Genomic DNA, 27732 nt, shown 5'->3' with positions numbered 1-27732 from the left:
TCATCAAATGGTCAAACTAGTTTACTAGAGCAAAAAAGTTTACAAAAGTGGCATAATACAGCATTTTAAAAACTCGGGGAATTACCCCAGTGTGTGTCCCTCAAGCAATACCCCAAAAATGTAGTTGAACAATTGAAGCCAGTAGCTTGTTTTCAGTGGGCCCGTAGCCAACAGCACACCAAAGACACAACAAAGCACAAAAGATAAGCAGTTAGCCTTCAGCATCGGCAAAGAAAAAAACAACAGCTAGCTGACAGCGATGGAAGGGCTAAAACCCCCTGGAACTTTGGTTTTGGACTCCAACAACTTGGCGAAGTCATAGAAAAGTTGGAAGGAGGAGTTCACACTGTACATAGACCTTACCATGCCAGACGCCGAAGAGACCACAAAAGTCAAGCTATTCAACTATCTCATCGGAGAAAAAGGCAGAGAACTTTGGGCAACTTTGTCGAGTGCTAGCCCTTCAACGAGGACCACAGTGAGTTCAATGATCATACAGTTTGACGAGGAAGATAGGGGAAAAGTTAGTTGACTTCCAGATAGACTGGGGCCACCTGTAATATCCCCATCGATCTACTAAACCCAGACACACAGTTAGAGCACACTGAGAAGGTGCTAGTGATGTATAACAAGACCAAGTTGACTCCTCTGGGTACATGTAAGGTTAAGGTCAGAAACAACAAGCTGTACCGACTAGAGTTTCAAGTGGTTGACCAGAGTAGCAGAATCCCTTTACTGGGCAGAAAAGCCAGCGAGGCAATGAAGTTGATAAAAGTACAGTACGAGAATATTCTGGCTATAGACAACATAGTGAAGAAAGAGCCGAGCCCGGTGACAAAGGGAGAAAGTGGCAAACACGTGACCATGGACAAAATAAATGAAGAGTTTGAGGATGTGTTCACCGGAGATGGCTGCATGGAGGGTGAATATAGAATAGAGATAGATGCAAGAGTACTGCCAGTGAAACTGCCAAAGCGCAGAGTGCCTGTAGCTATGATGACACCTCTACAAGAGGAACTCAAAGATCTAGAGAGAAGAGGGATAATCACACCAGTGGAACGCAGCACTGACTGGATCAGTAGCATGGTCGCAGTGAGAAAACCTAATGGGAAGCTGAGGATCTGTATAGACCCAAAACCCCTGAATCAGGCACTAAAAAGAAGTCACTATCCACTCCCAACTATAGATGACATCCTGCCGGAGATGTCAAAGGCAAAAGTATTCACAGTCTGCGACGTGAAGCAAGGCTTCTGGCACGTCAAACTAGAGGAAGAGTCAAGCTTCCTTACCACATTCGCCACTCCATTTGGCCGCTTCCGTTGGCTAAGGATGCCGATGGGAATAAGCCCAGCACCTGAAGTGTTCCAAAGAAAGCTCATGCAGGCCCTGGAGGGCCTCCCAGGAGTCTGCATCATAGCAGATGATGTGTTAATCACGGGGGAAGGAGCAACACAAGAGGAGGCAGGAAAGGACCACGACGAGAAAGTCAGACGCTTTCTAACCAGGTGCAGAGAGCGCAACATCAAGCTGAACGCGGACAAATTCAAGCTCAGACAAAAAGAGGTACCCTACATAGGTCATCTGCTCACGGCCGAGGGACTGAGGGTTGACCCAGAGAAAGTACGGGCAATCAGAGAGATGCCAAGGCCAACGGACGTGAAAGGGGTACAGAGATTAGTTGGGATGGTCAACTATCTTTCTAAGTTCTATGACCACCTTTCAGATGACTCTGAGATTCTGAGACAACTCACGCGCAAGGAGAACATGTGGGAATGGACGGACATCCAAGAAGGGGCGTTTCAAAGACTGAAAGAAAAAATCGCTAAAGCACCAGTTCTACAGTACTACAACAAGGAAAAGGAGTTGACACTTCAGTGTGATGCAACTGACACGGGACTGGGGGCCGCCCTGACACAGAAAGGTAAACAGGTAGCATTTGGTAGTAGTGCACTCACACCAACTGAAAGGGGCTATGCCCAAATAGAGAAAGAATGCTTAGCCATAGTGTTTGGGATGGAAAAGTTCCATCAGTATACTTATGGTAGAGAGGTCACAGTACAAAGCGACCACAAGCCTCTAGAAAATATACACAGAAAGCCATTACTTAGTGCACCTAAGAGACTGCAGAGAATGCTACTCAGGCTGCAGCAGTGTGATATCAGTGTGACCTATGTTCCAGGCAGGGACATGCTACTTGCAGACATGCTGAGTAGAGCATACTTACCAGAGAGCACTAAGGGAGAGAGTGAGACAGATATAGAGACTGTGAACATGGTCAGCTACCTACCCATTTCAGCAGAGAGGCTGAGTGCCATCAGGGCTGCAACAAAAGATGACACAAAGTTACAGAGTGTGGCAAACAGAATACTGTCAGGGTGGCCCAAGAGAAAAAAGGACTTACCAAGTGACATCGGGCACTACCACACTTTCCAAGATGAACTGAGTTTCCAGGACGGCATAGTGTTCCGAGGAGACAGAGCCGTGATACCTGACGCACTCAGGGTGGACATCACTCACAGGATCCACTCCTCTCACCTGGGAGTAGAAGGATGTCTGAGGCGAGCAAGGGAGTGTGTATACTGGCTTGGAATGAACGAGGAGATCAAGACCTTCATCGCCAAATGTGACATATGTAGGTCAGTGGACCCAAAGCAACAAAGAGAGACACTACATCCACATGACATGGCCAGCAGACCCTGGGCCAAGGTAGGAACGGACCTTTTCTCCTTTCACAATAAAGACTATCTGATAACAGTAGATTATTATTCAAACTTTTGGGAGGTCGATTATCTACCTGACACTAAGAGCAACACAGTGATCAAAAAACTCAAGGCCCACTTTGCCCGACAGGGGATTCCTGACATTGTTATCTCGGATAACGGACCCCAGTATGCATCACAAGAGTTTCAGCACTTCAGCCAGAAGTGGGGCTTTGAACACAGGACATCGTCGCCGGGATACCCGCAGAGTAACGGGAAGGCGGAGTCAGCGGTAAAGACAGCCAAGCGCCTGATGCTGAAGGCTGCAGCAGCGAGACAGGATCCGTACTTGGCAATGCTGGATCATCGCAACACACCGAGCCAGGGCCTCAACACAAGCCCGGCACAGAGACTCCTAAGCAGGAGGACCAGGACCCTGCTTCCCACAAAGGACACTCTGCTGAAGCCAGAGGTGACACACGACGAACAGGGACTGAAATACAACAGACAGAGACAGGAAAAGTACTACAACCGCACAGCAAAAGACATGGACACTCTGAAAAGAGAGGACAGTGTGAGAGTACAGCCCTGTGACACTCACAAGGGTTGGAGACCAGCGAGAGTGGTCCAACAGGTGAGCCATAGATCGTATGAGGTGGAGTTAGAGTCAGGAGATGTTCTGAGACGAAATCGTCGCCACCTCAGACACAATCTCACCACGCTCACACCAACACAAAACACACCCACACCAACAGTGACTGAGGCGGCCATACCGCCAGATGGCCCAGCAGAGAACAAAGACACGGTCACCAGGTCAGGTCGACAAGTTGTCACCACAGTCACCAGGTCAGGTCGACAAGTTGTCAGACCCCGCTACCTGACAGACTATACTCAGTGATTAGAGTATGGACTATGGGGAAAAAAGAAAAAAATGAAAATGTGTTGTTGATGCACTTGTTGGAAAACGGATGTTTTGAACTGTTGATTTATTATTGCTTATGTTGTTAGATCTGTTGTAAATGAGCAGAGCATATGGTACAAGTGTTGCACATAATACCTAAGGGAAAGAGACTAACTTGAAAAAAGAAAAAGAAAGATGTAACAATAGGATTGTTTATTTAAGTACTTTTGTACGGGGGACTGGTTTAGAGGGGACACCGGGGGCGCGGCCCAGTTCGGATGATGACTGCACAAAGACAATAAAGTTCAAGTAAGCAAGACTGCTTTAATCGTCCATTATGTATAGTCCAGATAGAGACAGAACATAATGAAACAGTGCTGGCTCGTAGGGCCGAATGGCCTACCACTGCACCTATTTCTCTCTGTTTCTAAGCCTTCTTCAGAACCGAAACGCACCTATTTTTCTCCAGAGATGCTGCCAGACCCACTGAGTTACTCCAGCATTTTGTGTCTACGGTATAAACCAGCATCTGCAGTTCCTTCCTACGCACTAGGTTAAAAAAATGATGATCTGATCAATTACTGCTGCAAGTGATCCCACAAATATAAAATATTCATGCAGAACACTGCACGGGGGAATCATTTGATCATCGTGCAAACACCGGCACAAAAGTGAGCTACCTTGGCTAATTTCATCTTCCCACGCTGGTCTGGCCTTCGGGGTCCCAATTTTTCAACTGCATGTCCACTTACATTTTAAATGCGATAAGAGATTCAGATTCAGATTAGTTTATTGCCATATACACAAGGATGCACATCATGGGCGGAAATCCGGGGGGGCGGCGAGACACCTCCCCTCCATGTTTTGAGAGGGGGGCAATCCCTCTCGTGTTTTGTAATCCGGATTTTGAAATTCGGTGAAAAAAAATCTATTCAAAATCTCCGCTTTCAGCGAGGCAGTGGGGATGGGACTGATGGTTGAGGGTGCCGATTGGACGAGAGAGACGTCGGTCAGCAGGCAATGGGGGGTGGCGGGACATGATGATTCAGCGCGATGATTGGAGGAGGGATGTGTCGGTCAGAGGCGGACTGAGGATAGAGCGCGGTGATTGGAGGAGGGAGACGTCCTGGTGGAGCAAAGATCATAGAGCGGAGCTTAAATCGGCCCGTTTGTGGGGCCTTTCATCGCCCGGCACGGCTTAAAATCGACCACGGGATCTTCCACCGCCCCGCGGTCAAATAGCTGCATCGAGGCAATCGAGGCTCCCGATGTTGAAGCCCCCACCGGGCGATGGAAGATCCCACGGCCGGTTTTAAGCCGCGCCAGGCAATGAAAGGCCCTGCGAACGGGCCGATTCAAGCCCCACGATTCGGGGCGGACGTTGCTGGAGTTCGGAGTCTGTCACCAACCAGGTCAGCTCCCTATGTTACCATCCACAGGGCCCACGGCTGAAGCCTCGCGTGTGTGTGCACATGCGCCAAATAATTTGTGTGTCCCCAATGTTTTGATATTGATTGCCGTTCCTGGTTCACATGAAGCTCACAGAATAAACAGTATACATACAGTAATGATAAATACAATCATGAATGCAAAACACCAGAATAGCGAAGATTGTAGTGCAATCCAAATTGGTGTAACAAACATATTAAAGAACAATGCAAAAAACTAAGTGAGGTAGAGTTAAGAGTGGCAGCATCTCCAGGAAGGAGGTTATAAAAGGATGGTTTAGGCAGATAGCAGTGGCAAGGAAACTACTTAATCCTGGCGTCAGAGCTTTCAAGCTTCTGTATCAGACATTCATGTCATACGAGCAGAATGACGCCATTCAGCCCATTGAGTCTACCCTGCCATTTAATTATGGCTGATCTATCTTTCCCTCACAATCCTATTCTCCTGTACTACCTGTAACCTTTGGCTCCCTTACTAATCAAGAACCTGTCAATCTCCGCTTTAAAAAATACTACTTAGCCTCCATAGCTGACTACAATGAATTCCACAGATTCACCACCCTCTGGCTAAAGAAATTTATCATCTCCTTTCTAAAAGGTACATCCGTTTATATTGAAGCGGTGCCCTCTGGTCCTAGATTCTCCCACTAGTGGAAACACCCTCTCCGCATCCACTATGCAGGCCTTTCACTATTTGGTAAGTTTCAATGATATCTCCCCTCATCCTTCTATACTCCACTGAGTACAGGTTCAATGCCATCAAACGCTCATCATATGTTAACCCAACCATCCCTGGGATCATCCTTGTTAACCTCTGGACCCTCTGCAACACCAGCACATTCCTCCTCAGATACTGCTAGAAGTAGAATCGAGAACCAGAGGACAGGATTAAGATTTGGGGGGAAAGATTTAATGGGAACCTGAGTGATAACTTTTTTATTCAAAGGATGGTGGGTGTGTTGAACAAGCTGCTAGAGGAGATAGTTGAGGCAGATACTATTGTAACATTTATGAAACATTTAGGCAGGTACATGGGATAGGGTAGATTTAGACGGATACGAGCCAAAATCAGGCAGGTGGGACTAGTGGAGATGGGGCATGTTGGTCGGTGTGGGCAAGTTGGGTCAAAAGCTTAATATTTCTATTTCTATTATGGTGTTTACATCTATACATCTATAGGAAGACTATTTCCGACACTTCCCTACCATTCCTTGACCTCACTATCTCCATCGCAGGTGATAGACTTCTGACCGACATCCACTACAAACCCAATGACTCCCATGGCTATCTGGACTACACTTCTTCCCACCCTGCCTCCTGTAAGGACTCCATCCCCCACTCCCAATTCCTACGCCGCATCTGCTCCCAGGATGAGGCGTTCCACACCAGGGCATCTGAAATGTCCTCATTCTTCAGGGAACGGGGATTCCCCTCCTCCACCATAGATGAGGCTCGCACCAGGGTCTCTTCCATACCCCGCAACACTGCTCTCTCTCCCCATCCCCGCACTCGCAACAAGGGCAGAGTCCCCCTAGTCCTCACCTTTCACCCCACCAGCCGTCACATACAACAAATAATCCTACGTCATTTTCGCCACCTCCAACGTGACCCCACCACTCGCCACATCTTCCCATCTCCCCCCATATCTGCCTTCCGCAAAGACCGCTCCCTCCACAACTACCTTGTCAATTCTTCCCTTCCCTCCCGTACCACCCCCTCCCCGGGCACTTTCCGTTGCAACCGCAAGAAATGCAACACCTGTCCCTTTACCTCCCCCCTCGACTCCATTCAAGGACCCAAGCAGTCGTTCCAGGTGCGACAGAGGTTCACCTGTATCTCCTCCAACCTCATCTACTGCGTCCGCTGCTCTAGATGTCAGCTGATCTACATCGGTGAGACTAAGCGGAGGTTGGGCGATCGTTTCGCCGAACACCTCCGCTCGATCCGCAAGAACCTACCTGACCTCCCGGTGGCTCAGCACTTCAACTCCCCCTCCCATTCCCACTCCAACCTCTCTGTCCTGGGTCTCCTCCATTGCCAGAGTGAGCAACACCGGAAATTGGAGGAACAGCACCTCATATTCCGCTTGGGGAGCCTGCATCCGGCGGGCATGAACATTGAATTCTCCCAATTTTGTTAGCCCTTGCTGTCTCCTCCCCTTCCTTAGCCCTCGAGCTGTCTCCTCCCATCCCCCAGTCCTCGGGCTCCTCCTCCTCCTTTTTCCTTCCTTCTCCCTGCCACCCCCTATCAGTCTGAAGAAGGGTTTCGGCCCGAAACGTTACCTATTTCCTTCGCTCCATAGATGCTGCTGCACCCGCTGAGTTTCTCCAGCATTTTTGTGTACCTTAATATTTCCATACTTGATAGTAAATACCACAGCCGTATATACAACAACTTCCTGAAATGATATAGCCGAGTTGATCAGAGTCTAAATTTTAGTTTATGTGCACAGGCACCTAATTTATATGTTGTCACGTGTACAACGATGCAGTGAGAAGTTTATTCTGCATGCTATCCAGCCAAGCAGAGTCAAACATGACAGAAATAGGGCCGTCGGCCCAACTTGTACCAAGATACCCCAGCTAAACTAATCCCATTTGCCTGCATTTGGCCCATGTCTCTCTGAACCTCTCCTGTTCAGGAAACACCATAATAAACAACAGCAAAAAGTTTATATAGACTTGGGGGCAATTTGTTTGTTTGTTTTATGTGTATGTATATATTGTGTGTATGTATTTGTGTATGTATGTATGTATGTATATATAGCTGTAGATATCTACATATATACATCTACATATACATACAAGAGTATATTATACCGAACTTTTTTTCATTTTGGTATGTTTTTACAGACTATCATGTTTACATGTTCTGTTGTGCTGCTGCAAGTAAGAATGTCATTGTTCTGTTTGTGACAGAACGCTCTTGTTACTCCAGCACTTTGTGTCCTTTTTCACTCCAGGGGAACCCACGCCCAGTCTGAGTCAAACGCCAATCGTCAAAACGTGTCTCGGGTGGAGTGCATTAGAGTGAATACATTATCGAGGGAGCCAGCCCACCTCACTCCAGGACCTGCCCCTCGGTCGATTCCTTCCTGTTTCCTCTTTCGCAGCAAAGAATTTAGAGCGGAGCCTGCAGCTTCACAACAGGGGCGGTCAAGTGTGTCTGTGCATCAGGTTGGGCGGAGAGTCAGATCGACTGCGAGTCGCTGCCCTCACAGGTAAGTCCAATCTTTCCTCCCTTTAGGGATACAGCATGGAAACTCCGAGTCCCCGTACACGAGCACTATCCTACATACAGGGGACAATTTACAGTAGCCAATTAACCTACAAACCTGTACGTCTTTGGGGTGTGGGACGAAACCCACACGGTTTTACCAAACTCCGTACAGACAGCGCCCGAGATGAGAATCGAACCCGAGTCTCTGGCGCTGTAAAGCAGAAACAATCCCTCTCCTTCTCCGCCTGCATCCACTTGCCTGGTTTTATCCAGTACCCCCTTCCTCCACCTTTCTCTCCTCCACCCCCAGTTTGAAGAAGGGTTTCCGACCCGAAACGTCACCTATCCATATTCTCCACAGGTGCTACCTGATCCGCTGAGTCACTCCAGCACACTGTGTCTTTTTTTGTAAATCAACAACTGTAGTTCCTTGTGTCTTCTTTGGGAGTTGTCAAATTCCCTTTGAAAGAATTTATTTGGAAATGCGCATTCCAAGCCTGTCAAATAAATGTCTGTTTTAAAATGGGAAGGAATAGTTAAACTGTGAATACATCCAGTGAACAGGTTGTTTAAGTTGTAAAATAAAAGTCATTCGTTCTAAAGGGTGTAAACCAGCCGAGATTCACGATTTTACGGTTATTTAAAAAAAACCCTACAACCTGCAACCTAATGGCATGAATGTTGAATTCTCCAATTTCAAGCAATAGATCACTGACCCACCCTCTTCCTCATTCCCACCACACCCGCCTGCTCACTCTTCCTCCACTGACAGCTTTTTGTCTCCTTATCACCTCTAGCCTTTGTCACAAATCCACCCAAATGCCCCCTCACCTGTATCCACCTATCATTTGCCAGGACTTGCCATGCCCCCACTATTCCAGCTTTCTCCCCTATTCCACCAATCTGAGGAAGGGTCCTGACCCAAAATGTCACTTGTCCATTCCCTCCACAGATGCTGCCTGACCGGCTGAGTTCCTCATTTGCAGTTTCTTGTGTCTTGATGTTTATTAAGCGTTTAATTGGAATGATTCATTTATAAATATTTATTAAGGGCGTAAACTATTTTTGTCGTAAACCCATTATATACAGCTAGACGTCACTACCCTGAACAACTGCCTCATTGTGGATGTAAACAAAACAGGCACAAGGAGCTGCAGATGCTGGAATCTTGAGCAAAACACAAAGTGCTGGAGGAACTCAGCAGAGGAGGGAATGGATAGACAACGTTTTTGGGTTGGGACCTTCCTGATGTCCTGATCATGATGTCCTTGGTTTAGCAGCAGTAACCAACTGCTTACATCCATCCCAACACCTCTTCTCATCTCCTTCCCAAACACCACCCCCTCCCACCCCACTCCCCCTGGCCTGCAGGCTTTGCACACTTCTGACCTGCCCCTTAAGCAACCTCAGTCGGGGAGTCATACATTATGGGAACAGCACTGAATTGCCCAATTTAGAGGGTGGCGCAGCAGTAGAGTTGTTGCCTCTTACGGTGACCGGGGATCGATCCTGACTACCGGTGCAGTGCTATATGTACAGAGTTTGTATGTTCTCCGTGTGACTGCATGAGTTTTCTCTGGATGCTCCGGTTTCCTCCCACATTCCAAAGACGTGCAGGTTGTAGGTTAATCGGCTTTTGTAAATTGTAGGATCGAACTAGTGTATGAGTGATCATTGGTCGGCAAAGATTTTCTGATGTGATACGTTACTGTTGCAGTTCATTTGTTGCTGTGGTACAGGGGGCAGGCAAACTCCATTCCCCTGGTGAAGTGCCAGCTTTCATCATTGGTTATTGATTCACAATCAATAACAGATTAATAAACACATTTAAATGGATAGTTGGGAAGTAGGTTGTGTTACTGTGATCCATTGAGTGCTATAGGTTTGGCTCACCATGCCAAAGGAAGTGTCCCAGTCCAAAACATTGTCCGTCCATTCCCTCCTCAGATGCTGCCTGACCAGCTGAGTTCTTCCAGCACTTTGTGTTTTGCTCAAGATTCCAGCATCCTGCAGTTATAGAGTCATACAGCATGGAAACAGGACCTTCGGCCCAACTTGTCCATGCCGACCAAGATGTCCCATCTACACATGTACCACCTGCCTGCATTTGGCCCATATCCTTCTAAATCTTTTCCATCCATGCACTTTTAACTGTTTTAATCCAAGTGTCTTTTAACTGTTGATATTGTACCTCAACTACCTCCTCTCGCAGCTCGTTCCAAATACCCACCACCCTCACACCGCCAGATTGAAAAGTTCCTTGTGCCTCTCCCTGCAATAGTGCACTGTGGGAGGGAGACTGGAGTCACGGGTGTGAAGAAACAGGAAGCAGAGTTACAATACATTCAGACTTGATTATATCAGTGTGCCATTTGCATGACTGAAACTGGCTCGGATGCATTTAGTCATAGATTATTACAGTGTGGAATCAAGCCCTTCGGCCCAACTTGCCCACACCAGCCAACAATGTCCCAGCTATCCTAGTCCTACTTGCCTGCGCTTGGTCCATAACCCTCCAAACCTGTCCTATCCATGTACCTGTCCAACTGTTTCTTAAATAATAGGATAGTTCCAGCCTCAACTACCTCTTCTGGCAGCTTGTTCCATACACTCACCACCGTCTGTGTGAAAAAGTTACCTCTCGGATTCCTATTAAATCTTTTCTCCTTCACCTTGAACCTATGTCCTCTGGTCCACTCTGGCTAAAAGACTGTGCATCTACTGATCTATTCCTCTCATGATTTTGTATACCTCTATAAAATCTCCCCTCATCCTCCTACGCTCCATGGAATAGAGATCCAGCCTACTCAACCTCTCCCTATAGCTCACACCCTCTATTCCTGGCAAAATCCTCATAAATCTTTTCTGAACCCTTTCAAGCTTAAAGAAGAAATTATTTAAAATTAAATTCCACCAAACCATTTGTGTTCAACAACTGTGGGATGATAAGAGGAACCAGTGTGCCTGAACCACCATCCATTAATGACTCAAATCCATTACCATTCCTTCCCTACATAGAACGTAAAACATTACTGCACAGGAACAGGCCCTTTGGCCCACAATGTCTTTGCCAAACATGGCGCCAAGACAAATGTTTTATATGCCTGCACGTAATCCATATACATGTGCTGATCTAAAAGTATCTAAAATGCTATCATACTGTATCTGCCTCCACCACCATTTTGAAAACAAAACTTGCCAGCACATCTCCTTTAAACATGACACCTCTCACCTTAAAGCTATACCCTCTTGTCTTTAATACTTCCTTCTGGGAGAAAAAAACTTTCTGATCCTATCTCTGCCTCTCATAATTTGATACATTTTTATCAGGTCTCTCTGCAACCTCCGGCAATCCAGAGAAAACAATCTAAGTCTGCCCAATCTCTCCCTGTAGCCAATAAACAGGCATCGTTCTGGTAAACCTTTTCTGCTCCACATCCTTCCTGTAATGTGGTGACTAGTCCCTAGTGCGCAGGATAGTGCTGGTGTACAGGGTGATCGCTGGTCGGCATGGACTTGGTGGGCCCAAAGACCTGTTTCCACGCTGTATCTCCAAAGTGTAAAGTGTACTCCAGTTTCCACTTTCAGGGATTTATGGACAAACTGCAAGATCACTCTTTACATCAATGTTGTGAAGGGTCTTGCCATTAATTGTGTATTTTCCTCTACCATTTGTCAGCCCAAAGCTCTTGCAACCCTTGTTGTTATTGATGATGAGATGGACATTCAGAATTTGCTACAAAAATCAGAACTGATCAGTGCGCCCGGATGTTTTTCCACAGTGTAGAGTTGTTCAAACAAGCTGAAACATGAACGAGACCTTCTGGAAGATTTTACTTGGAAGATATTTTCAAGCAGTTTTTCCAATCACTGAAATAACTCTGACAGATAATAGGAAGAGGAGCGAGGTACAGGGGTGGGTTTTGTTAAACTGTGAAAGAAATATCAAGCTGGATTTGATGTAGTGCCCATCGGTACTTGCCTATAATAGCAGTCATGATTACAACTTTCAAAGGATATTAGGATAGGAAGGGTTTTGAGGGCAATGAGCCAAATGCAGACAATTGGGACTAGCCCAGAATACTAACTTGGTCAGCATGAACAAAAGGGCCTGTTTCCATGCTATATTTATCTATCTTTGTCTATGACCCTATCTGAACTGGAATGCTGAGTGAGCTGCCCCAAACCCCAACACCTTGACACAGTCTTGGGTGCAGTTGGCCCTCTGCATCCGACCCAAGAAGCAAGAGAATCGCGAGTGTTTAAGTGTCATATATATTGACCACAGAACAATAACTATTCATAACACCAGGCAGAATGTGGACAGGTCAAGGTTGGGGCAGTAGAGTCCACCTGACCAACCACATCCTGACCCCCATGCTGAGAGCCTCGAGGCACCTGATGGAACTGATGTCAATTGGGCTCATTCCTGAGATGGTGCAATTTCAATATCTTTAATATGGATCAATAACTGCCAATTCTGTCCATTTCCACCTACAGGTTGAACTGAAAGATGGCTCTGTATCCATCACTAGAGGACCTTAAGGTCTCCAAAGTAATGGAGGTACGTTCTGACAAAATGTGTAAAGCTTAGAAGTTGTTTAAGTCGGGTCAAATGATGGCGAGGATTAACACTCAGTCAATCTTGGCCAGCTCTGTATTAACTAGCGCATGGTCAATTGCAAGCTAATACCTAGCTCAGAATATTTCGTAAATAATTGATCTCATCTATGTTTTGCATGCTATCCAATCAAAGCAGTTCATACTATACATACATACGTTTAATCCAAACTCAAGTACAATAGGTAGAGTAAAGGGGAAGATACAGAGTGCAGAATATAGTTCTTGGCATTGTGGCGTAACAGTTCCATAGACAAAGTCCAATGTCCAAAATGGGGTAGAGGTGAATCGGACAGTATTCTAGCTTATTAGAACCACTCAGAAACATGTGCATTCACTCTGTCTATTCCAACATCAACTTGATGGCAACGTTATTGTACGTCCATCGTTGACTTCATGGGTGAAAAAAAACTCAGTGCTGGAGTAACTCGATGGGTTAGGCAGCATCTCTGGAGAATGGATATCCATGTTCTCCAGAGATGCTGCCTGGCCCATTGAGTTACTCTGGCACTTGGTGCCTTTTTTATTGGAAACCAACATCTGCAGTTCCTTGTGCCTCCATTGACCTCAATGTGTCTTTTCCTCAGGCTCAGTCCACCATTGCAGCCAAACTGGCCTCGGTGGCAATTGAAGCCACACCAGTGGCAATTGAAGCCACACCAGTGGCAATTGAAGCCACTGCTGAAAATGGTGAGTTGCAGCAAACGCTCTCTCTATAGATGTCTGCATTTCCCTCTTCCAGATTCTACTTCTAGTTCGTGAACCAGATCCTGGTTTGGTGTCTTGGGTCTGTATTTTCACCATTGATGTCACTTTACCATGTCTCTGTGACTCTGCGGGATGTTCTGTTCATCCCATTACAGGAAATATGTGGAGAGGGTGCTGAGGCGGTTTACTAGGATACTGCCTGGATTAGAGGGTGTCAGCTACTGGGAGAGGTTGGACAGACCTGGATTGTTTTCTCTGGAACATTAGAGGTTGAGGGGAGACGATGAATGTATATAAAATTTTGAGAGGCATAAGGTAGAGAATCCAAATCTTATTCCCGGGGTGAAAATTTCCGACACCAGAGGGTACAGCCATTAGGTGAGAGAATGTTTAACGGAGATGTGGGGGGCATGTTTTTTTACACAGAGACTAGTGGGGACCAGGAATGCATTGCTAAAGTTGGTGGTGGAGGCAAATACGATAGTGGAGCTTAAGATGCTTCTACTTTGGCAACTGGAAGTGCAGAGAATGGAGAGATATGGATCATGTGCAGGCAAATGGGATCAGTTTAACTCTGCATCATGTTCAACACAAATATTATGTTCCTGTGCTGTATTGTTCTATGTTCTAATGCGCCTGTATTTGGGGTGGCATTGCAAGGGGAAAGGGCCATGCACTCATGCTTTCTGACTAATGGCTTTTCCATTTTGTGTTAGCTCTGTACCCAGACCTTCAGGAGCTGGGTGACTACATGGGTCTAGACCTGAACAGCGAGAAGCTACAGGAAGACATGTCCTTGGTGCCCGTCACTGACTCTGGGGTAAGTATCCGATGGGGACATGTGAATGTAATGAACTCGCCCAACCTAGCTTGCTCCAGCTGCTCCTTCACCCCAACACTGCCACTGTTCCTGGCCTTGTCCAGAGACCCGTGCTGGTCAGAGGGAGTGTGTGATAAATGTTCCTTGTTTTATTTCCATTTTCCTTCTCGCTAAATGCTGAAACAACATTTAAAAGACATTTGGACAGGTCATAGATAGGAACTGTTTAGAAGAATATATGGGCCAAACGCTGGCAGGTGAGACTAGTGTAGATGGGGCTTCTTGGTCGGCATGGCTAGGTTTGGCTGACGTGCCTGTTAAAGTACTGGATGACTATGGCTCTACAGTTAGTTAATTAACAAACTAAGTGAGAAAAATGTGAAGGAAGTTTCCCAACTCGAGATCCTACACTTTCCAAAGCGGCATTCTAACCCAATAGTCATATAGAATGTTAAATTTTACATTTTACTAACCAAATTTCTGAGTTGGAGTCGGTCAATGTTAAGAAAGGTCCAGATCTGAATCTACTCCTATACTCTTCCCACTACGGATGCTGCTTGACCTGCTGGGTTCCTCTAGCACTGTAGAAACACACTCCCGAAATGAATCCCACTCTGGATTCCCTCCAGGAGTCACAAAGCACACCAAATGTCTTGTGCAGAAAGAAAGTGCAGATGCAGGTATATTTGATTATATTGGCTGCTTATTCCATATACCCACCACCTGAAGAAGGGTCCCGACCTGAAACTCCACACATCCTTTTTCTCCAGAGGTGCTGCTTGACCTGCTGAGTTACTCCAGCACTCTGTGACTAACACCAAATGTCTTGGTCGTGTATTTGGCACCAGTGGGTTTTGGGCGATTCCGTTGGGGTTATGGGGAAGTTTACATCTAGTTTGATTTTCACTCCCTCAGCTACAATTTCTTCATTGTTGTTTTGATCTGCAGCAGGTTGCCGGCGGTCAGTCTACCCTGGGTAACATGTTGGCCCCGGTGACTGGAAACAACATGGGGCTCCACCGGGCGGAGATTAAAGCTGGTGTCCGCGAGGTGACCCTCTGCAAGGACCAGGACAGAAAGGTTGGACTCCGCCTGCGCTCCATCGACAGAGTAAGTGCCCCGTGCCCCCCCCCCCCCCCCCATGGACCCAATGTCCCGCCGTACAACCTTGTAGCACTGAACCACAGACTCGCCAGCTCTTTCGCTCTTCCCGTCATGTTGCATGCCTGTATCTTTTGCTGGCCTGCCAACCAACGATTCCATCTATACTTCCGCTGTCTTGGAAAAGCAGCTACCTAATCAATATAATCCCAGGCTGGCCATTCCTCCTCCCTGCTCCCATCCCACATAAGATAAAGCTTGAAACCGCCCACCACCAGACTCAGAAAGAGTTTCAGCCCCTCCGTTATCAGACTTATGAACGGTCCTTCCAGAAGGTGGGGTACACCCGCTTCACCTCTACCCCATTACAGACATTGGGTATTGTCCATGAAACTGGTGCGCTGCATTGCTGAGAACTATATTTGGAACTCTATCCTCCCCATCACTCTATCTACTGTACTCGAGTTTGACTTGATTGTTTTTGCGTATAGTATGATCTTTATGCACAGCGTGCAGAACAAAGCTTTTCACTGTGACGATAATAAACTTAAACCATCTCCACCCTTACCTGTTCTTGCTTCTCTTAAGTCCACGTCATTTTGTCACTGACTGTTATTTTTTTCCTCTCGCTGACAAAACCATTTGGGATTTTACACAGTTCTAATAACTCCCCTCAACATTTCCCACCCAATTTCACCATTTGTGCTTTTGGTAGTTCTTTGCAGAAGATGCAAGATCTCCTCCTGTTAACCCCATCATGCCTGGCACCAGATCCTGCCCAGGATCTGTTCTCTCCACACCGGGTGACTTGACCCAGTCTCCTGCTCCTCAGAAACCAGCTGTGCTGATTCCTGAGGTGAGAGTTCAGAGAGAGATACAGCATGGAAACAGGCCCTTCAGCCTATCGATTCCACGCCGACCATTGATCACCCATTTACACGAGTTCTATGTTATCCCACTTACTCATCCACTCCTTTCACACGTTGAACAATTTACAGAGGACCAGTTAACCTACAAACCCACATCTTTGGGATATGGGAGGAAACTGCAGCACCCAGTGGAAACTCATGCTTTTGTAGGGAAAATGTGCAAACTCCACACACACAGACAGCACCCGGGATCAGGATTGAACATGGGTCTCCTGCGCTGTGAGGCATCAACTCTATCATCAGCTGCACTACAATGCCGCCCTAAACCCCCCCGAGGTCACTTCATAACTCATTTGGTCCCTCATTGCGTCATCCAAAACTATTTTCTGTTTTGAATGTAGAACAGTACAGCACAGGAACAGACCCTTCAGCCCACAATGTCTATGCTGGATATGTTGCCAAGCTAAACTAATCTCCTCTGCCAGCACGTTATCCATATTGCTCCGTTCCCTGCATATCCATGCACCTATCTCAAAGCCTCTTAAACACCAATCCACACCACCTGCAGCAGTGCATTCTAGGCACCCGCCACCTTCTGTGTAAAAACAAATATTTGCCCCGCACATCACCTTTCAACTTTACCCTCTCACCTAAAAGGTTTGCCCTGTCCTTGACTGTCTACACTATCTATGTCTCTCATAATTTTATTAACCTTCATCAGGACTCCCCTCAACCTCTGATGTTTCAGAGAAAACAATCCAAGCCAACTCCTTTTTCGCTAATACCCTCTAATCCAGGCAGCATTCTGGTGATCATCCTCTGCACCCCTTCCAAAACCTCCACATCCTTCCTATAATGTGGCAACCAGAACTGCCTGCAATACCTAGTTTCCTTGTTCGGTTAGAGAACAGCTCTGGGAACCAGTTTTACCTGTTTGTTTTATTTATGTGTTTGTTTTGGGGATCTGGAAGTTTCTAGCAGAACCAGACTTTAGTGCCAACCTTGAATTGACCAGAAAGGGGAAGTAAATTGCCTGTAATTCAGAGGCTTGCCAGGTAATCTCAGAGGGCAGTCGAGACCCACAAGGGGTGAATCGGAGGTCACGTAGGGGCAAAACTGGGTAAGGATGGCAGATTTCCTCACCTATCCCTTCCTTGCACAGCTGTTGCCTGACCTGCTGAGTTGCGCCAGCACTTTGATTTTGCTCAAGATTCTAGCATGTATATTTCAATGCAGTTCAGGGTGGCTGGGTGGTGCAGCAGTGGAGTTGCTGCCTTACAGCACCAGAGACCCAGATTCGATCATGACTACGGGTGCTGTATGTACAAAGTTTGTACTTTCTCCCTGTGACCGCATGGGTTTCCTCCGGGTGCTCTGGTTTTTTCCCACACTCCAATGATTCACGTACAAACCTGTACGTCTTTGGAGTGTGGGAGCACCAAGAGAAAACCCATGCGGTCACAGGGAGATTGTGCAAACACCATACAGCATCCATAGTCAGGATTAAACCCGGGTCTCAGGCGCTCTAAGGCAGCAACTCTACAGCAACAGTGCCACCTAATTTCTTGTGGTGTTGGGCAGAGCAGTTGCCATACCAAGATATGATGCCTCTCAACAGGGTGCTTTCAATGGTGCATCTGTAGAAACTGGTAAAAAATTATTTGGAGACATTGCCAAATTTCCTCTTCAGAAAGCTGGTATGGGACTAAATTACTGCCACACTTCCTGCATTCAAATCGCTTGACTGTTGGGCTGAAGGGCCTGTTTCCATGAAGGGTAACTATGACTCGAAAATATAAAGTGATAACTAAGATGTTCACTCAGAGAGTAGTGGGTATATAGAACGAGCTGCCAGAGGAGGTAGTTGCAAAAGGAGGTTCTATAACAACATTTAAAAGGCAGTTGAACAGGTACATGGATAAGAAAGGTTTCGAGGGATATGGGCCAAACGCCGGCAACTGGGACGAGCTTAGATGCGGCATGCTACCATCTACCTGATTGAATACCTTTGAATATCTTTAATTGGACTTTACTGGACTTTATCTTGCACTAAACATTATTCCCTTTATTCTGTATCTGTACACAGTGGATGGCTTGATTGTGATCATTTCAATTCAACTTTATTGTCATTGCACAGATACAAGTATAGGTACAACAAAATGCAGTTTAGCGTCTGGTCATAGTCATAGTGCAAGATAAGAATTAAAAAATAAATTAATTAATTAAAAAAAATAAAAATACAGAACAAGCATACATTAGTGTAAGAAGAGTACTGGTTAACAATGTGGATGGAGAGACCAAAGATATCTAGCGACGGGACTCCGAGTTCAGCAATGTAAGTGTGTTGTTGAAAAAGCTGTTCCTCATCCTGCTTGTTCATGTGCGTTTTTTTGCTGACCGGATAGCACGCAACGAAGAGCTTTTCACTGCACCACGTGACAATAAACATAGCTAAAGTAAACATGTTGGCCGGCATGGACAAGTCAGCTGAAGGGCTTGTTTCCCTGCTGCAGTTGTACTAATCAAAACAGGATTCTTTTAACCATGGTTAATTCTCTCTGTTTATTTCAGGGAATCTTTGTCCAGCTGGTGCAGGCTAATTCTCCTGCTTCTCTTGTTGGCCTGAGATTCGGGGACCAGATCTTGCAGCTGGATGGGAAGTTGTGCACAGGCTGGAGCACTGACAAAGCTCACAAGGCGCTGAAACAGGCACCAGAGGACAAGATCTTGCTTATTGTCCGAGACCGGTGAGAAGATGTCCCAACTGCACTGTTGTGGTTACAAAGCCCCCATAACTATAGCATCATACAGTGTGGAAACAGCCCTTTGGCCCAATGTGCCCACGCCAACCAACATGCTCCATCTACACTAGTCCCACCTGCCTGCGTTTGGCCCATATCCCTCTAAACCTGTCCTATCCATGTACCTGGGCAAATGTTTTTTAAGCATTATGATAGTACCTGCCTCACCTGGCAGCTCGATCTATATACCCACCACCCTTTGTGTAAAATAACATTTTTATTCAAGTTTCTATTAAACCTCCCCCCTCCCCCCTCATCTGGGTCCTTTGGTTCTTGATTCCTCTATTCTGGGTAAAAGACTCTGCATTTGCCCTATCTATTCCCCTTATGATCTTACACACGTCTATAAGATCACCCCTCATCCTCATAAATATCTGTAAGAATCAACTCTCTGACAGTACTGGAGACTTCTTAAAGCTAAATAATGAGTATAGTGTGTAGAGCTGCTATCTCAGACCACCAGACACCCAGGTTGTAACCTGACCTTGGGTGCTGTCTCTGTGGAGTTTACGCATTCTCCTTTTGACCACGAGGATCTCCTGGGTGCTCTGGTTTCCTCCCACATTCTTCCCACAAACCGTGCAGATTTGTATGTTAATTCTCCCCTCGTGTGTAGGGAGTGGATGAGAAAGTGGGATAACATAGAACTGGTGCGAAGGGGTGATTAAGGGTCGGCATGGTCTCATTGGGCAGAGGGGCCTGTTTCCATGCTGTATCTCTAAACTAACCAAAACTGAAGTGCTGGTGTAACAAAGTGCTGGTGTAACTCAGTGGGTCAGGCAGCATCTGTGGATGGAACAGACAGAAGGCAGTTTGGGTTGGTACACTTCATTGGACTGCAAGCCATTGTCTTTATTTCTTGGAACTGACCCAAAACATCACCTGTTCAATCCCTCCACAGATGCTGCCTGACCCGCTGAGTTCCTCCAGCACTTTGTGTTTGGCTCGAGATACCTGCTTCATAACTCTTGATATCAAGCAGGTGTACCCCCTCAGCCCCTCGTGCCTGCTCTCTTGTTCAATGCGAGCATGACAGACCTGCTAGGAACTTCAGCTCTCTGTTCCTGCCCGCCTGTGGTAGCCTTTCACCCCACTGCTCTTCAAGAATGTTCTTGCTCCCTGTCCTGCACAAAGACTCCATGTCCAACACTCTTTTAAGGAAAAGAGTTGCAAAGATCTGTGGGAGTCAGTGGCACAGCGATAGAGTTGCTGCCTTACACTGCCAGACACCCGAGATCGAACCTGACCTCGGGATGCTGTCTGTACGGAGTTTGCATGTCCTCCCTGTGACTGTGTGGGTTTTCATTTGGTGCTCCGGTTGCCCCCCACACTTCAATTATGTACAGGTTTGTCGGTTGACACAAAATGTGGAGTAATTCAGCGGGATAGGTAGCATCTCTGGCGAGAAGGAATGGGTGGCGTTTTGGGTCCAGAAAGGAACGCCACCCATTTCTTCTCTCCAGAGATGCTGCCTGTCCCGCTGAATTACTCCAGCAATTTGTGTCTATCTTCAGTGTAAATCAGCATCTGCAGTTCCTTCCTGCATTTTTGTAGGGTAATTGGCTTCAGTTAGAAACTGTAAATTATTCCTAGTATGTAGGATAGTGCTAATGCACGGGGTGATCACTGGAAACTGTGGGCTGAAGGGCCTGTCTCCACGCTGTATCTAAAGTCTCAGGGGAAAACAAATTCACCTCATTGTTCTTGAGTGGGCGAAGTGTACTGTTAAAGAATGAACCCTAGTTCTAGATTCACCCACAAGAGCAAACACCCACCCTGTCGATACCCCCCCAGGTTCTTGTCTCCATAAAGACCCCTTTTCCTTTCTACACACCAGCAGATGAGACAGCCCATCCATTCTATGCATAAGGCTACAGGCGATCCTTACACTTGGTAAATAGACCATAGAACTACTTCCCCTCTGTTATCAAGCCTCTGAACAGTCCCTACATAAGTTAGGGTAGTCTGGGAAGGGTCTCGACCCGAAATGTCGTCTATTCCTTCGCTCCATAGATGCTGCTTACCCGCTGAATTTCTCTGGCATTTTTGTCTACCTTAAGTTAGGGTAATGTCCATTCATCTCTACCCCATTGCCGACATTGGTCTTTGTCTCTGGGAATTACGTGTTGCAGTCCCACATCAAACGTACCCTTCTCATGATTTCTCTCACTCAAGGCCGTTCCAAAGAACGATCACGATGCACAAGAATAGCAGCGGGCACGTTGGCTTCATCCAGAAACGGGGGAAGATCACCTCCATTGTGAAGGATAGTTCGGCCGCCAGGAATGGGCTTCTGACCGGTCACAACATCTGCGAGATCAACGGCCAGAATGTCATTGGACTGAAGGTGAGGAGTGATCCACAAAGCTTCAATGATCCACAGGCAAAAATGTAGCAGATGCTGGAACCATGAAACTACAATGCCGGGAATACTTGGCCCTTCATTGCCATACAGCATGGAAACAAGGCCTTTGCCCCAACTTGCCCATACTGGCTAACATGCCCCATCTGCACTAGTCCCACCTGCTTGTGTTTGGCCTTTATCCCTCGAAACCTGTCCTATCCATGCACCTGTCGAAATGTTTCTTAAACGTTCTGACAGTACCTGCCTCAACTACCTCCTCCAGCAGTTCATTCTAATTACCCACCACCCTTTGTGTGAAAAAGTTAACCCTTAGGTTCCTATTAAATCTTTTCCCTCCTTACCTTAAACCTATGTCCTCTGGTATTTGGTTCCCCTACTCTGGGCTAGAGACTGTTCGTCTACCTGATCTATTCCAGGTCAGGCAGCATCTGCGGAGAGAGGAGCAATGGCCAATATTCCTGGTCAGTGACCTCGCCTCTCAATAGCATAGAACAGAACAGTATAGCACAGGAACAGGCCCTTTGGCCCACAATGTCTGTGCTGAACACGATGCCAAGACTACCTCTTATCTGCCTGCACATAACCCATATCCCTCCATATCCATGTGCCTATCAAAAGGCCTCTTAAACACCACCATCATATCTGTCTCCACCACCACCCTGGGAAAAGCCACCCAGGTACCCACCGTTGTCTAAAAATAAAAACTTGTCCCGCACACCTCATTTAAACTTTGCTCACAGTTATGCCCTTGACTATTTGATTTTTTTCCATCCTGGGAAAGAGGTTCTGACTGTGTACCCCAGGGGTGGGGAACCTTTTCATGTTGGAACGCCAGATTAAGTTAGCTGTAATCTAATGCGGCCACATCCAAGAAACTTCAAAATCTAACTACTATGTACTTACTTCAAGAAAATGAAAAAATGGTGTTAATTCTAAAGTTAACTAACCTTTTAACTTTGTTGTGACTGCTTTTTGTGGGAGGTTAACGTACATTCTAGAGTCGCATTAGAACTAAATCATGAACATAACAGGTGTTAAAATAGCCCTTATCACTTACTAATGTTTTAATTGTGGCCGTCAGCCGGCGAGGATTATTTCGTCGAATCTTCTTATACTCTTTGGTATTTTAAATAGTTCATTTTAAGATTAAAATAAAAATAATAAAAGACGAACAAAAACATATTAATAAAATAAAAATAAAAGGATTTGTTCTACAAAATTTGGATTCAATCAAAAGGCCGCACTTAATGGCCTAGTAGGCTGCATGCATCCTTAAGGCCGCAGGTTCCCCAAGTCTATCCTATCCATGGTTCTCATAATTTTAAACCCTTATATTGGGTCTACCCCGCAATATCCAGCATTCCAGAGAATACAATCTAAGTCTGTTCAGCCTCCCCCAGTAGCTAATCCAGGCATCATTCTGGTAAACCTTCTCTGCATCCTGTCCAAAGCCTCCAGGTCCTTCCTGTAATGGGGCGACCAGAACTGCATACGAGGAAGATTCCAACCCGAAACATTGACTGTCCATTCCTTCCACATGTGTTGCCTAACCCACTGAGTTACTCCAGCACTTTATGCTTTACATTCATGGAGTGAATTTCCACAAAGTCTTTGTAAACTGTCTCTGTACTTTTAAAAATGTTTGTATCTTCAGTTTTTTGGCCAAGCTAGTTAGTGTGCACTGCCAGTGGTAGGGATCGTGGAGATGCCCCTTTCCACCTTCTGCAGAGACCGCGCTCTCTGAAACTCCATTGGTTCGCTTTTCCCTTCCCACCCAAACTACGTCCTCCCCAGGTACACGTTCACCACTTTTCTTTACCAGCTCCCTTGATTCCAGAGCCTTTCAGGATTATCCATTTTGTCAGACCAACGGGTCTCCAAGAGGAGTCCAACAGTATCGGAATGGTCCGCCTAGGCTGCCGAGGAGCTGAGATACCGGCCTTCAAATTCAGCCTCGGAAGTCGGCTATGGGAACGGATCTGCCAGCTCTGGCCGGGCCAGAGTTCCGGAGCCCCGGCTGCAGGGGGCAGATTCAACCCGCCGATCAGCCTTGGAAGTACCTATGAAGTCAAAATGGCCGCCTCACCAGACCTAGATGCCACATTTTCAGGGGGCCTTCCTGGGTGGGATTTCTCATAGTTTTGTCCGGATTAAAAGAGTTGCCGGACCACCAGCTACCGGAAGTGGACATATAATTTCACCTGCAGCTGTAAGAGATGTAACATCTGCCCCTACACCCACTTCCTCACATCCATCCAGGGACGCCAGCTGCCCTTCCAGGTGATACAAATGTTCATGTGCACTTCCTCCAACCTCAAAATGTTTGGAGTGTCTGAGTTAGGTACGAAGCTGCAATTTGTGTGTCTGTCACTAAGTAGGGCTATGATCCCGTGAGGGCATCAATTGGAAATTGTGCCTTATATTTGCAGTATTTTCTTAGACTTTTTGAGATGTAGCGTGGAAACAAGCCCTTTGGCCTACCGAGTCTGTGCCGACCAGTGATCACTCGTGCACTAACTCTATCCTGCACACTAGGGACAATTAATAATTTTTTACCAAAGCCAATTAATCTACAAATGTGTGCCTCCTTGGAATGGGGGAGGAAACTGGAGAGAACCCACGCGGTCACAGGGAGAACGTACAAACACTATACAAACAGCCCCTCTGTGGTCAGGATTGAACCCAGGTCTCTGGCGCTCTTATGCCCCTGTCCCACTTAGGAAACCTGAACGGAAATCTCTGGAGACTTTGCGCCCCACCCAAGGTTTCCGTGCGGTTCCCGGAGGTTTTTGTCAGTCTCCCTACCTGCTACCTCCGGCAAGCACCTGCAACCTCCGGGAACCGCACGGAAACCTTGGGTGGGGCGCAAAGTCTCCAGAGGTTTGTGTTCAGGTTTCCTAAGTGGGACAGGGGCATAAGGCAACAAAGCTACCACTGCGCCACTGTGCTGCCTGGTATCTCGAGTAATTACAATGCAGTGTTTGGAATAATGGCAGATCAGAGTTTATAATTGCATTTCACGTAATCTGCAGCATTCTGTATTTGATGGCTCTGGGCCAGAACACACTTAAGTTTAGAGGGATGGCCTGGATAGAGTGCATATGGAGAAGGATGTTTCCACTCATGGGAGAGTCCAGAGGGTGCAGCCTCAGAATAAAAGAGCATACCTTTAGAATAGAGGAATTTCTTCAGCCAAAGGTTATGGGGAGAAAGCAGGAGAATGGAATGTTGTTGAGAGCGAAAGACCGATTAGCCATGACTTCCTCTCCACTGTTATTCAACTCCTAAACCATCCTCCTCTTTCACATCCCTTCATGGAGGTGCTGCCACAGGGAGAACGTATAAATTCAGAACAGACAGCACCCGTAGTCAGGATCAAACCCAGATCTCTGTCACTATGAGGCAACTCTATCTGCAGGATATTCACATTCGTTCTCCTTTTCTCAGGACTCTCAGATCATGGACGTTTTAGACACGGCGGGGACCACGGTTACCCTCACGGTCATGCCAAAATCTGTCTATGAACACATGGTTAAACGGTGAGTACGCCCAGCAGGAACATCACGATGCAGCTGTACAAGTGGTTGGTGAGACCACACAATTGGAGTTCTGTCTGGTTCTTCTACTCTGATACTGTAACTGTAGGTCTCTCCAGCTCCCTCACTGCCTTGTAGAAACAAGCAACTGCAGCTGCTGGTTTTCAAAATAATCTGAAGGGTCCCGACCTGAAACGTCACCTATCCACGTTCTCCAGGGATGCTGCCACACCCACTGAGTTACTACAGCACTTTGTGTTCTTTGGTGTAAACTAGCATCTTCAGTTCCTTGTATCTGCAGAGTTGTGCAACGTAGACAGTGGCCTTTCAGCCCACCATGTAGATGCCAACATTATTGCCCCTCGCCTTCTTCCTTTTTAAGATGCTCCTTATACCTCCAAATTCAGGGAGTTTCTTTCCAGCTGTTATCAGGCAACTGAACCATCCTATTACCAAATGTAGAGCGGTCCTATCATCTACCTCTTTGGAGACCATCGGACTATCTATAATCAGACTTTACCTTGCACTAAATGTCCTCTCTCTGTGGCCAGCTCAATTGCAATTATGTGTAGTCTTTCTGCTGACTGGTTAGCATGCACCAAAAAGCTTTTCACTGTATCTCTGCACGTGACAATAAACTAAACTAACTGAAACCAACCTCTTTTTGGTCAATCCCTCTATTTTTATGTGCTCTCTGTTAATTTTTTGATTTGTGGTCCTCTGAATAATTTTCAATTATTCTCATAGGTTCACATAGCATAAAAACTGGTCCTTTAGCCAACCATGTCTCTGCTACCGCTTTTGTACCTATACGCTAATTTGATTTACCAACATTGGGTGTGTAGACTATGCCTTGATTATCATGAGCATATCTTCACTATCACCTCTCCAGGTAATTCCATCTCTGTGACAGCCATGTCCCCAAAGATCCCCTCTAACCCGCCTCATCCAAACCCTTGTGTTTCACAACCAATACTTTCTGAACCCAGCACTGGAATTGCTCACAATTCCAGCATCTGCAGTCTCGTGTGTCTCCCTCAGTCTTCTCTGCTCCAAGATATTCGTGCTTTTTGGAATGTGCGACTTTTGGGATGTTGCCCAAATAACGGTGTGTTGTTTTTCTTCCAGGATGTCCTCTGGTCTTGTCTCGCGGATGGATCACTCCACCCCAGAGGTGTAAGGCGTTGGACTCACTCCGGCTCTTCTTCAGTGAGGATCGAGTGTGGACCCATCTTCTGTCGCCTGACCTCTCCTCAACTCTCTTCTCATCTGTATGTTGTTTAGAAGTGACGAGGGTTTGCAGCAATCCGTGCTTCATGCTGGCCTCGCCTTCTCTCCCGTAAATCTCGTCATTTTTAACAATTTGCAGTTAAATCACTGTGACCATGTGGGTTTCTTCCAGGTGTTCCGGTTTCCTCCCACATCCCAAAGACATGCGGGTTTGTAGGTTAATTTGCCTCTGTAAATTGCCCCTGATGTGTAGGGAGTGGATGTGAAAGTGGGATAACACAAAACTAGTGTGAATGGGTGATCAATGGTCTTTGTGGACTCAGTGGGTTAAAGGGCTGGTTTCTATGCTGCATCGTTGGATCCATCATTGAATTCACGGTAGCATTCCCAATGCGTTATATTTGCTAATGTAATCAAGGATAAACTTTACCATCTTCTCCCTGCTCCCATCTGGAATAGTACAGAAGCCTGAAAGTGTGCACCACCACTCAGGAGCAGCTTCTTCCCCTCTTATCAGGCTTCTGAACGGTCCTTCCATTAGGTATGTTAGTGTCCGACTCACCACTACCCCATTATGGACATTGGACTTTGTCTATGGAACTGACGCACTACAATGTTAAGAACTATATCTTGAACTCTGTATCTTCCCCTTTGTTCTACATATTGTACTTGAGTTTGAACTGATTGTATCTATGCATATTATATCTGATCTGTTTGAATAGCATGCAAAAACAAAACTTTTCACTGTAGCTTGGTGCAGGTAACAATAATAAACCTAAACCTACAATCAGCAGGTGGTTAACAGCATAATTGTGGATCAAAAAACAATAAGAATCATTAGCAATTGGAATTGTGTGCAGTAAAAGTGCAATACAGCACGTTGTAAACCAAAGACCCTCAACATGAGCTTAAATAGGACATTGCATGACAATTAGTCTCACAGACTGCCCAGCAGTTGGAGCCAAGCAATAGGCCAATTATGGCAGTACTGTGGCTCAGTGAAAGAACTGCTGCCTCACAACGCCAGAGACCCTTTGGTACTGTCTGTACGGAGTTTGTACGTTCACCCTGTGATTACGTGGGGTTCCTCCGGGGGCTTTGGTTTCCTCCCACAATCCAAAGACGTGCAGGTTAGTTAGTTAATTGGCTTATGTGAATTGTCCCTAGTGTGTAGAATAGAACTTAGTGTAAGGGTGATTGTTGGTCAGTGCGGGTGCAGTGGGCCGTAGGGCCCGTGTCCACACCTAATCTAAACTAATATTAAAGTGTTTTTTTGGAATTCCCACCTGGTAAGCTGAGAGATGCTCCCTAATATTCAACTGCCGGGATCACTGGAGAGGGATATAACCAAGTTCTAATTTTGCCCATGCTAGCATCAAGTCAGGGTGAAATCGCTCACCTCATCCAGCACCAAC

General features: G+C 46.4%; 1 protein-coding gene across 3 annotated transcripts; it reads left to right on the top strand.

The window, feature by feature from the left end:
- The first annotated feature begins 134 nt into the window (after window positions 1–134).
- sdcbp2 (syndecan binding protein 2) lies at window positions 135–27104 on the top strand. 3 transcript variants are annotated; one of them, XM_033041727.1, is made up of 9 exons: window positions 135–141; window positions 1829–1833; window positions 13508–13577; window positions 14312–14415; window positions 15364–15525; window positions 18957–19132; window positions 21362–21533; window positions 24999–25090; window positions 26216–27104. In XM_033041727.1, the coding sequence occupies exons 4-9, from the start codon at window positions 14347–14349 to the stop codon at window positions 26265–26267; spliced, it is 723 nt and encodes a 240-aa protein (XP_032897618.1). In that variant the 5' UTR covers window positions 135–141; window positions 1829–1833; window positions 13508–13577; window positions 14312–14346; the 3' UTR covers window positions 26268–27104. The 3 variants fall into 3 exon arrangements, with proteins under 3 accessions (XP_032897618.1, XP_032897617.1, XP_032897616.1); XM_033041726.1 differs by lacking the exons at window positions 135–141; window positions 1829–1833 and adding exons at window positions 8063–8268; window positions 12768–12831 and having other exon boundaries at window positions 13475–13577; window positions 15367–15525; XM_033041725.1 differs by lacking the exons at window positions 135–141; window positions 1829–1833 and adding exons at window positions 8069–8268; window positions 12768–12831 and having other exon boundaries at window positions 13475–13577.
- Window positions 27105–27732: the final 628 nt, after the last annotated feature.

The sequence above is a fragment of the Amblyraja radiata genome, chromosome 23, assembly GCF_010909765.2.
Source record: "Amblyraja radiata isolate CabotCenter1 chromosome 23, sAmbRad1.1.pri, whole genome shotgun sequence".
Lineage (NCBI taxonomy): Eukaryota > Metazoa > Chordata > Chondrichthyes > Rajiformes > Rajidae > Amblyraja > Amblyraja radiata.
Note: the sequence above shows the minus strand (reverse complement) of the source record. Positions and strands in the feature narration are given on the sequence as shown.

Bases quoted from the DNA above. Each gene is read 5' to 3' on its own strand.
- sdcbp2 (XM_033041725.1), top strand. From the start codon at position 12,781: ATGGCTCTGTATCCATCACTAGAGGACCTTAAGGTCTCCAAAGTAATG. The intron at 13,578-14,311 runs GTGAGTTGCAGC...ATTTTGTGTTAG, and splicing joins TGAAGCCACTGCTGAAAATG to CTCTGTACCCAGACCTTCAG. The intron at 14,416-15,363 runs GTAAGTATCCGA...TTTGATCTGCAG, and splicing joins TGCCCGTCACTGACTCTGGG to CAGGTTGCCGGCGGTCAGTC.